Source organism: Haematobia irritans, chromosome 4 (genome assembly GCF_050003625.1).
Source record: "Haematobia irritans isolate KBUSLIRL chromosome 4, ASM5000362v1, whole genome shotgun sequence".
In the NCBI taxonomy this organism is placed as follows: domain Eukaryota; kingdom Metazoa; phylum Arthropoda; class Insecta; order Diptera; family Muscidae; genus Haematobia; species Haematobia irritans.
Genome location: NC_134400.1, coordinates 142,858,133 through 142,871,785, shown reverse-complemented (window position 1 = coordinate 142,871,785; position 13,653 = coordinate 142,858,133). Strand labels below are relative to the sequence as shown.

The 13,653-nt window shown below is 35.6% G+C and overlaps 1 protein-coding gene across 9 annotated transcripts in view; it reads right to left on the bottom strand.

Moving 5' to 3' along the window:
- The window catches only part of Spn (protein phosphatase 1 regulatory subunit spinophilin), a 367,965-nt gene that overhangs the window by 26,326 nt on the left and 327,986 nt on the right, over positions 1–13,653 (bottom strand). For 7 of the 9 annotated variants that reach the window (XM_075307296.1, XM_075307302.1, XM_075307299.1 and 4 more), the window contains 6 exons: positions 10,815–12,175; positions 8,130–8,482; positions 7,842–8,041; positions 7,598–7,775; positions 1,605–1,658; positions 857–1,457 (listed from right to left, as the gene is read on the bottom strand). In XM_075307296.1, the coding sequence (XP_075163411.1) occupies positions 857–1,457; positions 1,605–1,658; positions 7,598–7,775; positions 7,842–8,041; positions 8,130–8,482; positions 10,815–12,175 (2,747 nt within the window). The remainder of the gene's footprint in view (positions 1–856; positions 1,458–1,604; positions 1,659–7,597; positions 7,776–7,841; positions 8,042–8,129; positions 8,483–10,814; positions 12,176–13,653) is intronic. The other 2 variants (XM_075307298.1, XM_075307305.1) reach the window with 1 other exon arrangement.

The window sequence follows — 13,653 nt, the reverse complement described above, 5'->3', positions numbered from 1 at the left end:
TTTGTGATCAAATATTTTCAAAAATTAATACTTAATCTGTTTTTAACGTCTTTGAAACACATACTTGTGCCAAATTTGAAGTCGATTGGACTAAAACTTCGACCTAGACTTTGATTACAAAAATGTGGACAGACGGACAAGGCTATAGCGACTCAGGAGCCCACCCTGAGCATTTTTGCCAAAGACACCATGTGTCTATCTAGTCTCCTTCTGGGTGTTGCAAACATATGCACTAACTTATAATACCCTGTTCCACAGTGTGGCGCAGGGTATAAAAATTTAAATTAGTGAGGCTTCTGTGTCAGTGTCCAAGATAATTTTTTAGAAGAAACAAGATATTGGGTTCTTATTTCTTTTAGCATATTACTGATTTACGAAACTGCAGTCTGAGAAAGGAGAAAAGGACCGCAATCGACCAATATGGTCTAAGTGAACACAAAATTCGTTTCTACGGATTGGTATCATCCTTCGCAACCTAACCTAACTATAAGCTATGCAAAACCTAAATTTAAAAGTGAATTGTATCTTAAATGTATCCTTTGGCTTATATTAGAAGGAAGGGATTAATGATAAAATAGGATCTTTATTTTGTTTTGGTGTAGGTGTGTCAAAGTATCAGTCACACTGCATAGTGTTTAGATTGTAAAAATTCGGATTGCATTTTACATTATCAAAGCGAGTACCATAAAATCACCAGAAGTCTTTTTCTCAAATATAACAATAAATTGAAAAACAACATAACAAAGCAAAGGACAAAAAACCGGACGGATGATAGAAAGAACATTGGATTATAAAGTATTTAGAAGATTAAAAGAATACAACGAAATTAAATCTGTAAATTTCTGCCGAAACTTACCCAAATCACTTTTTGTTTTATTTGCAGAAGTGTCCAAGAGTTCATGTTGTGGCACTGCAGCATCCAATTCATCTTTGACAGGATTTTTACGCTCAACAGTTGCAGTCTTAACTCCATCACCATCAGGTGACAAATCGGATATTTCCGTATCGGATAATTCAGTTTCCAATTTTTGGAATAGCGGTTTTGGAGGGGTCTTACGCATCATTTGTGGGGTTAATTTCAGAGTGGCACTATCATAGGGTAGACCTACAGGGAATCCAGCCTTACGCTGTGTCTCCTGTAGCTCATGTTCCAAATTTATGACACGATCTTTTAGTTTCTTTACCAAAGCATTATACTCGGTATCTTTCTCTTGTAACAATTGCTGGTAGAATTCTTCACGATGGCACATATCAATTTCACGTTGTTGATATTCTCGCACAAGACGTTTGGCTTTATTGTATTTTTTATCCAAGGCCATGTATTGGGCCTGTGATTGTTGTAACATGTTTTGCAAATTTGAAGCCTCTTTCTTAATGTTGACCAGTTCACGTTCACTCTGACGCAAACGTTCGCTGAGTAGCTCATTCTCATTGCCAGTAGTCTCGAGTTTTACAAGCTGCAAGTATTAAGTAAATATTAGAATTACAGGGTTCATAAAACTTTAGTTTGTTTTAGCTTTGTAGACTCTTCAATAATGTGATAAAAACGAGTGTATAAATAAACTAATAAATAGGATAAATAGCGAACATAATTAAACACCCACCTTTCTTTTTAGGTTTTCAATTATGTCCTCTTTTAGAAGGCAACTCATTTCACTCTAAAACAAACAAAAAATAATAGTAAAGTATATAACAAAATATTGCAAAACAAAATATAACTAAAGAAGAAAATATATTTTTTGAACAAAGAAGAAAGAATACCGATCTACAAAGAGTGGAATATATAACTTGGGACAGTGTTGCCAAATTGGGGGCCGTTTTTCGTGGATGGAGACTAAAATTGTTAGTTGGTGGAAATTCCATAAATTTGGGAGTTTTGGAGGGGAATTTCTCCAAATCGTTTCAGTATAAAAAATCAGGTTTACAATAATCCTCCTATTTAATATCAGGTTTACAATAATCCTCCTATTTAATAACTGCTGTTGGGAGCCAACGTTGTGCAATGGTTAGCATGCTCGCCTTGCATACACAAGGTCGTGGTTTCGATTCCTGCTTCGACCAAACACCAAAAAGTTTTTCAGCGGTGGATTATCCCACCTCAGTAATGCTGGTGACATTTCTGAGGGTTTCAAAACTTCTCTAAGTGGTTTCACTACAATGTGAAACGCCGTTCGGACTCGGCTATAAACAGGAGGTCCCTTGTCATTGAGCTTAACATGGAATCGGGCAGCACTCAGTGATAAGAGAGAAGTTCACCAAGGTGGTATCACAATGGACTGAATAGTCTAAGTGAGCCTGATACATCGGGCTGCCACCTAACCTAACCTAGGTTAGGTTAGCACTCGTATGTCAAAAGGTTTTGAGTACGAATAACCTCACAAATGTCAAGTTTTTCGATAGAGCTGTCAGTTGGCAGATTGTAAGACAATGGTTGTCCAATCTCAAAGTAAAAAAGGCAACCCTCGTAAGTATTAGCCAGTTTTTTGAAGGTTTTTTTTTTGTCTTTAATCCAAAGATTCAATATCACAGTTCATTTAAAGTTTGTTTCCCCTATACAAAAAAGTTAAAGAAAACTTAAAGCCTACGTTTACCATGTAAATTCTTTCCATAAACTGTTAATAAATTGTTTTGTATATGGGCATATATTTTTAAATCATTTTCAATACTATAAATGATATTTGCCTTACTTCGAAGATATACGACTTTTAATTAAAATTTCTTTTTTTGCAAGAAATTAGTTCTTATTATTGTCTAAAATTCTTATTCATACCCTGCGCCACACTGTGAAACATGGTATTATAAGTTAGTGCATATGTTTGCAACACCCAGAAGGAGACGAGATAGACACATGGTGTCTTTGGCAAAAATGCTCAGGATGGGCTCCTGAGTCGATATAGCAATGTCGATATAGTCTAAGTGAGCCTGATATATCGGACTGCCACCTAAGCTAACCTAACCTAATAACTGCTGTTCTTTATTCCAAGGCATACAACACGGTGCAATGGAGCATTTGTACTAGAAACCTACATATGATTCTATTTTCGGGGTCCATAATTTTACTCAGCTAACACATTATCCTACAATTGTGAAATCACTTCGTAAGATCTCGGGCCTCCTCTTCAGTGTTCACTGATTTGGACAATACATCTCACAAATGTTATTACTTTGTCCATAAACACATGATGACCGAATCCCATTTTCATTTCTTGAGGATTTGGAAACACGGTTACCACAGTTGCTAGAAATCTACCAAAAATGGTAGATTTTTTACTGTTTGGTAGATAGGTAGAATTCTTGATGGTTTGGTAAATTTTGCAATATATTCCTCTCCATCTAAGAAGTATTTACAAAATTTTCTATATAAATAAAATTTTGACAAAATTTTCTATAAAAATAAAATTTTGACAACATTTTCTATATGAATAAAATTTTGACAAAATTTTCTATAGAAATAAAATTAAAAAAAAAATCGATAGAAATAAACTGTTGACAAAATTTTCTATATAAATAAAATTTGACAAAATTTTCTATAAAAATAAAATTTTGAAAAATTTTCTATAAAAATAAAATTTTGACAAAATTTTCTATATAAATAAAATTTGGCCAAATTTTCTATAAAAATAAAATTTTGAAAAATTTTCTATAAAAATAAAATTTTGAAAAAATTTTCTATATAAATAAAATTTTGTTGTTGTTTTTGATTTCAGCTTTAAACCATGCATTGGCTAAACTACAAGTGTAGCTTAACCAACAGAGGAAAAGAATGTTTGTCAAATTTTTTTGAGCAAAGCCCTATAGACTGCAAGATGGTTGGATGGACGCACGTTTCGGAATTACCACACTCCTCATCAGCATCCTCTACTTGTAGCAAAACTATCAACCAATTATTAGAATAAATTCAGGCAGTTGACTAAACCCAAAAGTGAACCACACTTGAACCTTCGGAAAAAAGGTTTTACATGATAGCCGGCTTATGCCGAAATATATTCGTACAAACATATTTCTTTTCCTTTGCCACTGTCACATCATCGATTTGAGTGCAGTTGACAAAATTTTCAATATAAATAAAATGTTGACAAAATTTTCAATATAAATAAAATTTTGTCAAAATTTTCTATAAAAATAAAATTTTTAAAAAATTTCTATAGAAATAAAATTAAAAAAAAATCTATAGAAATAAAATGTTGACAAAATTTTCTATATAAGTAAAATTTGGCAAAATTTTCTATAAAAAATAAAATTTTGACAAAATTTTTACAAAAAAAAATTTAAAAAATCTATAGAAATTCAGTTTTGACAAAATTTTCTATAGAAATAAAATTTTGACAAAATTTTCTATAGAAATAAAATTTTGACAAAATTTTCTATAGAAATAAAATTTTGACAAAATTTTCTATAGAAATAAAATTTTGACAAAATTTTCTATAGAAATAAAATTTTGACAACATTTTCTATAGAAATACAATTTTGACAACATTTTCTATAGAAATAAAATTTTGACAACATTTTCTATAGAAATAAAATTTTGACAAAACTTTCTATAGGAACAAAATTTTGACAAAATGTTCTATAGAAATAAAATGTTGACAAAATTTTCCATATAAGTAAAATTTGGCAAAATTTTCTATAAAAAATAAAATTTTGAAAAATTTTCTATAAAAATAAGATTTTGAAAAAATTTTTACAAAAAAAAAAAAATTTAAATCTATAGAAATTCAGTTTTGACAAAATTTTCTATAGAAATAAAATTTTGACAAAATTTTCTATAGAAATAAAATTTGGACAACATTTTCTATAGAAACAAAATTTTGACAACATTTTCTATAGAAATAAAATTTTGACATTTTCTATCGAAATAAAATTTTGACAACATTTTCTATAGAAATAAAATTTTGACAAAATTTTCTATAGGAACAAAATTCTGACAAAATGTTCTATAGAAATAAAATTCTACACATTTGTTTTAAATTTGGTAGATTTTTGGTAAAATTTTGGTAGATTTTTTTTTTGCACGAGTGGCAACCGTATTTGGAAGACGATCACCGCTCTCCTGTTTTGAACTAAAGTGATGAAAAGAGTTTTACGCAAATGAAGAACTCACTTTTACTTAATTATCATAATACAGTTAATATTTTTGGTTCTCGGAAATGCTATGCGTAACAGTTTAAACCCTAAAAATTTTACGCATTATTCGCTACACCTTTAATTACAAAAGTATAACAGCATATACCGCCTGCTATTTTTGCAGACTTTTTCTATGAGTGCTGGACAAAACACCAAAACATTTGTAAGCTTTTATTATGAGATGGTGGTTGGTGGCGGCACTATGGATATGGACCCCATGAAAATGAGCCACAAAATGAAGTAGGACCCCAAAAAATGATATGGAAAATGTGGAAACACCAAAAATAAACCCAAATATTTCAAATGAAAATGAACCCCAACTTCCTGTTTTGGGATATTTGGGCTTCGTGGTCAAGTGGGACCTATTCCCACTTTCTGAGATTTGACCATTGAACGCGAAGTGATATAAGTAGCCGGCCTTTGGCTCGGTTTTTAAACTCTATTGGGGTTAGAGTTCAATGTTGGTTAACGCAATTCGAAAGTGACATAAGTGACAAGCCTTTGGCAGGGTTTTAACACTTTCTCCTATGAACAGAGTCCAAAGTAGGCTAACGCGATTCCAAAGTGATTTAAGTGTCGTTTAAGACATTCATCTATGGACACAGTCCGAAGTGAACTAACAAAATGGTATAAATGGGCGGCCATCTGCCAGAGTTCAAGACTTTCTCTTGTGGGCAGAGTCCAATATGGCGTAACGCGATTACAAAGTGACATAAGTGGCTGCCCTTCGATCTGGGTTTATGACTTTCTCCGATCGTCCAATGTAGGTTAACGTGATTTCAAAAGGATATAGTTGACGGCCTTCGGGCGGGTCTTACAGTTTTCTCCTGTGGAACGAGTCTTCAGTGGGCTAATGATTCTAAAGTATTGGATTCCACATAAGTGGCTGGGGTTGTATACTTTTTACTATGGACAGAGCCACCGTGGTGCAATGGTTAGCATGCCCGCCTTGCATACATAGGCTCCAGTTTCAACCGAACTACAAAGTTATTCAGGGGTTGTTTATCCCCTCTCAGTGATGCTTGTGACATACTTGAGTGTAGCAATGCTTCTCTAAGTGGTTTCACCGTAATGTAAAACGTCGTTCGGACTCGGCTATAAGAAGGAGATCCCTTGTCAATGAGTTTAACGTAGAATCGTGCAGCACTCATTGATAAGAGGGAAGTACATCCACTGTGGTATCACAATGGACTCAATAGTCCAAATGAGCCTACTCTATCCTAACCTACTACGAATAGAGTCCAACGTGGGCTAACTCGATTCCAAAGTGATATCAACTGGGGTTATAGACTTTCCGGTATTGACGGAATCCATAGTGGGCCAACACAAATATAAACTGCCCAGCAAAAAAATTTGGAAGTTCTTCCAAAGGCACAACTTTAACAGCACTTTCAGAAGATGCACTCCCAATGATGTTCTTTATTTTAACTTCCCAGGAAGTTCTTTTTATTAAATTTTTTATAACATACTTTTTTCATATTTTTGATGGGTAATTTCTACTTTCAAATAGGTTAAAAACAGAGTAAGAAGTGATAAAATGGTACAAATTATTTAAATTTTGTCGAAAAAAATGCTGAATCCAATCTGAAAAATTGTGAAAATTGTGTCGGATCACACCTAAAGAAGTGATGCAAATTCAGTGCAACGGCTGTTGAAATGGAGGACTTCCGTTCTATGACAAGCCCATGTTAAATTCATCGCTTCTGCGTCAATTTTGCACCACTTCCGGATCCAAACAGAACATTTTCATTACTTTTTTGGCGACGCTTTTTTTGCTGCGTGGCTTTCATTTTAATGAAACTTTGAATGAGAATCAAAGTTTTGTTTATTGTCCATTCAATTGATTTCTAATTACACACAAAAAAATTTCATAAAAATTTTTACAATTAAAATTTTAATTGAGTTATAAAAAATATTCAATTAAAAATTTAATTGATTCAACAAATTTTTTAATTGAAATAAAAATCAATCACAAAAATAATAGTATCAATTATTTTTTTAATTTGATCAATTAAATTTTTAATTGACCTTCAATTAATTTTTTAATTGATACTATCATTTCTGTGATTGAAGACATTTCAATTAAAAATTAATTGGATCAATTAATTTCGTGATTGAATCAGAAAAAAAATTGTGTGTAGTATTAAACAAATTTCACAATAAGGTGGAAATAGTAGAATTTAATTTACGAAGGATGGCTATCGAGTGTTAATAATCCAAAGTCACTTCCTAATAAATTCCACATTTTCTAGATCAGTAATTTAAGAAAAAAAAAAGAAAAATTCCAAAGAATATGTGAAAAATGAATGGATGTGCAAGAACATAATCACAACACTTCCTCGTTTCATTTTAATTACCGCTTTATGCTGTTCAGAGCAAACATCCAAATTCCAGTTATTATAGTCATACACCAAAAAGAGAATTTAACTTAGAAATAAATTTTACACGCAGATCAATGAAAAGCTGAACTTACCTCTTGTAGCAGTCTCTTAAGAGACTCTACCTCTTGTGAGTGTGTAGCTTCAACCTCCATTGGATGTTCAACTTGTACGGGGCTGGTAGGTCCTTCACAGACACTAGAATTCGCAGACACAGGCTGTGTCGAGTCTTCGGAATAGTCAAGAGTTCGCCGTAGGTATTCCTCCTGTTGTCTAATGAGAAATTAAGGACATTTTTATTAAAACGAAGTTCATGGCAATATTCGTAATATCACATACCTCTTTAGACGTTCTTCTTTCTCTTTATCGGCCTGTAGGCTTAAGCGTATCAATTGGGCTACTTCACTATTTTCCGGGTCTCTTTCACGACCTATTTGGAATTTGACTAGACCAGATGTATTACGTAATACGGATGCAGCATATGCCTGAGTTACACCGACCAAACTTTTACCATCAACTTCGATGATCTGATCATTGACCTGAGCAAATTTTTAAGTTTTAATTGAAGTAAGTCAACGCTGAAGCGTAAAACTTCATATTTCTTAAAACTTGAAAATTTCAACTCACCTGAATGCGTCCATCACGAGCGGCTGCTCCATTGTCTGTTATGGTTTTTACAAATATTCCCAATTTCTCTAGACCGGCATCGGCACCCACTCCCATGCCAATAATACTAAGACCTAGACCTTCGGGACCTTTCATAAGTTCCACTGGGAAAACGTGCATCTTTTCGACACGCTTCTCCAGCTCATATTCGGCTGATGCTGCCACAGGATCGACATCTTCATTGCGACGATCGTAATCGCTTACCGAGAATGTTGAAAAGACTTGAATGGGGCCCAAGCTGAAACGGACTTTAGGATTTTTCTTTACTGGTATGGGTGGATATGAGAGCTCGTCATCATCGAAGTCTAAGAGACCTGTAGGTGTAAAAAAATTGTTATTAAAAAAGAAATTCAGGAGCAAAACAAATAAGAAAACCTCTCTGGGATTAAGAGTGAGAAAAAAATACTTTATTAATTTTTTTTTTTTTTTGAAAAAGTGGACATTTTTCCAAAAAATTGTACAAATTTGTTTCGACTTTTACTATTATTGAAAAGAACAATTTCGGCTTATTGATTGATTTTCAGCATAAAATACATTCCACTTTCAAATCAAATTTGATTTTTGGTTAGATTTTATTTTTTGGTTCGATTAGGTTTTGGTGAATATAGTCATTCGGTTTTGATCAAGACAAACGGTACGGTCACACTGGGCAAATATTTGACATAAATCGAAAAAGAGTTAGTCGCCTCAGTCGAGGCAGCAAATGTTTTTAGCTCATATTGGAAATATTAAATCACGATAGGAGTATTTTCCAAACCCGATATACAGATATTTCGAGAGAGCTTCTGGAAAAAAGTTTGACACTCATTTTGGGCAAATATTTGCCTAGTAAGACCATACCCTAAAACTCGTTTTCAAAGCGATTTTGAGCATCACAAAAAGACGATTTTCCACTTTACGCAAATTTAAAACTATATTTTTCATAGCGTTCGTCCTTGATTAAAAAATTAAAAGTCGATATGATTTTCAAAAATGTTCAAGAAATTCAAAAGTCGATTTTGAAAATCACAAGGAGAAGACTTCTGTTTTTACAAAAAGTCTAGTTTCCAGTGGTAACTGTTTAGATGCCGATCTGGTATCCCAAGCCAGCCGTCTAACATCATCGCTGAAAGGTGGTAGCTTTCATCTTAGGGCAACGGTGCACTGGTATGAAATGACCTTCTGAAGCATTACAGTGCGTACGGCAACCAAAGCCGTAGATGGGGTGAGGAAGCTACAGGGTTGCCCCACCGAGAGCATTTTGCAATCGTGCTGTAGGTTTGGTTCCCGTGTCTTGTGTGACATCCAGTGTCAATCCGCAAAGCAGTATTCTACACCATCCGCACGGTCTTCCTCGCTTATTCTGGGAGTCCAGACGCAGGTCACATAATCGATAAGGGGACGATCAATCGTGTTTACCAAAGAAGAATGGGCTGTCAAACGTCACGTCAAGAACCTTTGGATACTTTTACGTAGAAATACTCTGTACTCGGCCTCTTTGGTACATGCCGTGAAATAGTTGATGTAGATTTCGGGACCTACAAAGAAGTCTCTAACACCCCAACCTTCCTTTGAAAGAGAGTCTAAACCGATGACGCAAAATCGATACTATCATTCGAATCGTAGGTATTTTCCGTTTCCTTACCTTTTTCCACCAAGTTATACCTGCCAATGTCTTCAGGACCTGGTTTCTAGTATCAACTTTCTTAGCAACCATTTCCGTCTGTTAAACAAAAATGAACAAGTTGTCAAGCTATATCGAGCTCCTGATTCACTTCTTTGGTTCACGACGTGAAAACGGTTGTCGTCGATTTCGGAGCATAAGTTTCAGATTCCTACCGACAAAGAAGGTCCCAAGTGCTGGAAGGTAGTCATTGATTCTCACCTCCTCTTTGACATCTATACCTGTTGTAACTATGGAACTATCTTCTTCGTAGTTTATCCGAAAGATATCTGATGGTGGTAGAGGAGCCCCCGCCACGTAAAAGTTAAGGAGAAGGGGGACAGTACGTAGCCTCGAGTTACGCTTTGCTTATTCGTAGTGGGCAGAAATGTTTTCCCTCTAAATTCCTTAAATGACTGTCTAACAGCTATATAGTTTACCAACCATCTCTTAAAATTATTGGGGCCAATGCTGTAATAAGAATCAAACGTTATTGCGGCCTCTTACTATTCAATCCCTCTGCAATGTTGGCTGTTAATTCACACAACACAGTAGTCTTACTCCTGCCCGAGCGGAAAACATGCTGATGTACTGCCAACATTAACTATTCTGTGAAGTATCGCAGTAAAATTGCTTCCAGAATCTTTGTAACAGGGGACAGTAGTGTAATCGGCCGATACGAGTATCCAAGGTGTGCTTGATATCAGAACCGTTCCCTATTTTTTTTCAGATATCTAGTATTTCGAAAGAGCTTTGGTAAAAACTGAAAGTGTGGATCAGAAACTTGACACCATTGTCCCCAATGTGCCATACTCTTGGCGGCCTTGAAAACCCTAAGCACACACACTTGGGTGATGACCATAGGTGGGGCTGTCTGGTTTTAGTGCACGAAAGACTCGTTTTCCTATTGTTGTTGTGTTGTAACAGTGTACGTAGAAGATTGTTTGCTGTCATTAATTTTGTTACTCTCCTTGCCAAAATCCCTTCCCTTGCTCAACACTTACCAGGTACTTCCATCCAGAAATTGCCATCCTCAAAGTAATGAACTCCCGATTCCACATAGACTTCTTTACTTCGCACCGGTGGATATTCAGGTATATAATATTGTGAGTCATCCAATTCCGTGGGAGCAATACTAGTGTTGGTCGTATTCAAAGATTGTGGCTCATTCAGCGAATATGTGGAATTGTGTTTGCTCGATATAATGCTATCATCGACGGTAGTGGTCTGATTGAATGTGGCATCTGTAGATTGTGTAGATTCAACAGAAACAATGGATTCATGCAAAGATTCTGCAGTGGTATTGCCATGCAATGGCGCTGTAGTGTTGACTGTTGAATCTTGAATGAATGTTCGATTTAACAAGGATTCCTGATCCTGTTGCTGTGATGAGTCTAACGATTGGTTTTGCTGTTGATGATACTTTGGTTGCTGTTGCTCGCCTTGATTTGAGGCTGCTATGTAAATGGTGGTACTATCGTTGGCCTCATCGTAGGTTGTTTCAACTTTCGAGGCAGTGGTAACTACAACCACATCATTTGTTTTGGTCTGGTATATGGAGGAGGTAGAGGAACCCAAGGACGATGTAGTTACCACTGCTGGTGGCGGAGAGGAGACGGTTTCGAAGGAATGTTGCTGCTGCTGTTGATGTTTATCGCTTTGTGTCGATGCTATTAATAAGTTTTCCAAACTACGTTTGGGTGCTTCTAAGACATCACGTAACCATTCGGGTTCATCATCATCATTGGTTTTAAGTTGTTGTGACGACGAATTTGTTATCCTAAATGTGCTACTACTGCTTGTTGTCGTTATAGTTCCAATTGTTTCCTGTTTACTGCCGTCTGGATTCGTCGATAATCCTGTAAATTTTGTATTTATGCACTCTGATGTAGTGGCACCAATTCCCACAATGTCCACATCCTCAATGTCGTCGTCTTCATCAGCATATTTATCAACATCGCCGGAGTCCTCAACACCATAGCCAGTAGAGCTGCTTACATCGTTGCTTTTCTGTTGCCAAATACGAGAATCGCGTTCCGAATCTTGCTGCGGTTTACCAATATCCCCTATCCTTTCAAGAGTATACTCTTGCTCATTCGCAGACTCTTCACTTTCGTTGTTGGATTCGTCTTTGTCTTCGTTGTCCTGTTGTTCTTTTTCCTTGTCGACGTCCTCTTCGTCGACCCCTTTGGGATGAGCCGGAGGTGAGGGTGTTTGTGTTTTAACTTCTTCTATGAGATTCTTAATGTGTGTGGGGGAGGTTGCAGTGGCTACCACTGCAGCAACTGCAACACCAACTGTGGGTGCAGCCGATAGAATCTGTTCAACTTCTTTGGCTTGTTCATCGGAAAGCAGAGATTGTTGTCTGAAAAGATACCAATAAAATGACGATTAGATTAGAGCAGCTAAGGTAAATATTTGTAAGTAAATGCCATCATGACGATGAATTGAGAGGAACTATAGATGCAACATATACGAGTATATAAATGGAATGTACATATAATTTTAAATTTGGTTAAGTTTAAAGCATGCGGATCTAAAATTATCACTTAGATGGACATAGTGGAGCTGTCGGGCTGAAAGGTTAAGTTGGATGATGTGTTAATCGGTTCATTCCATATACAATGATCGAAGATAGTGCATATAATTCATATGCTACCGTCAAAAAAGGAACACGTAGGAGGAGTGCATCATAATGCACTCTTGAAGTACAGAGTCGAAAGGAGAATGTTCGTCCGTCTATCTGTCAGACTGATATATATACGGAAATGATTGTATGATAATTCTGGAAGACTATAAACCAACATACTTCAACGGAGTATTTTTGTAATGGAATATTTTTTTTTTATTATTAAGGAATAATAAATTTGAAATTTCCTCATTTAAATGAACTTCTAAGGCAATGCAAAGCATCCGAAAATCTTAAAAATTTTATACTTTTTTGGACGATGTTCCTTTAGCTAATAGGGCCTAGCGCATTAATGTAAATAAAACAATTTGTAATGAGATGTTTCCCAACGATTCGTCGATGTATGTCGACATTATCAAGGGATTTTTTTTCTTGTCTAAAAAGTGACAAAACAAATTATTACTGAATTTTTTATGTAATACTTTTATCCTATCATTGCATAGGATCCAGAAGTTGGGGATTCAAAGCAATTTTCATACCGACCACCATAGAATGGTAATGGGGGGTTGTAACAGGTTGGCTGATAAGTCCCCGGTCTGACACATAGATGGCGTAGCTAGTATTAAATGCATATTTTTTTATATAGTACCAACCTTCAAATGATTCGTGTCAAAATTTGACATCTGTAAGTCAATTAGTTTGTGAGATAGAGCGTCTTTTGTGAAGCAACTTTTGTTATTGTGAAAAAAATGGAAAAAAAGGAATTTCGTGTTTTGATAATAACAATAATTTATGGGTATGCAAAATTCAAGCGTGGTGAAATGAGCACGGAGGACGGTGAACGCAGTGGACGCCCGAAAGAGGTGGTTACCGACGAAAACACCAAATAAATCCACGATTTTGAATGACCGTAAAATGACCATGATCGAGATAGCAGAGGCCTTAAAGATATCAAAGGAACGTGTTGGTCATATCATTCATCAATATTTGGATATGCGGAAGCTCTGTGCAAAATGGGTGCCGCGCGAGCTCATATTTGACCAAAAACAACAACGTGATGATTCTGAGCGGTGTTTGCAGCTGTTAACTCGTAATACACCCGAGTTTTTCCGTCGATATGTGACAATGGATGAAACATGGATCCATCGCTACACTCCTGAGTCCAATTGACAGTCGGCTGAGTGGACAGAGACCGGTGAACCGTCTCCGAAGCG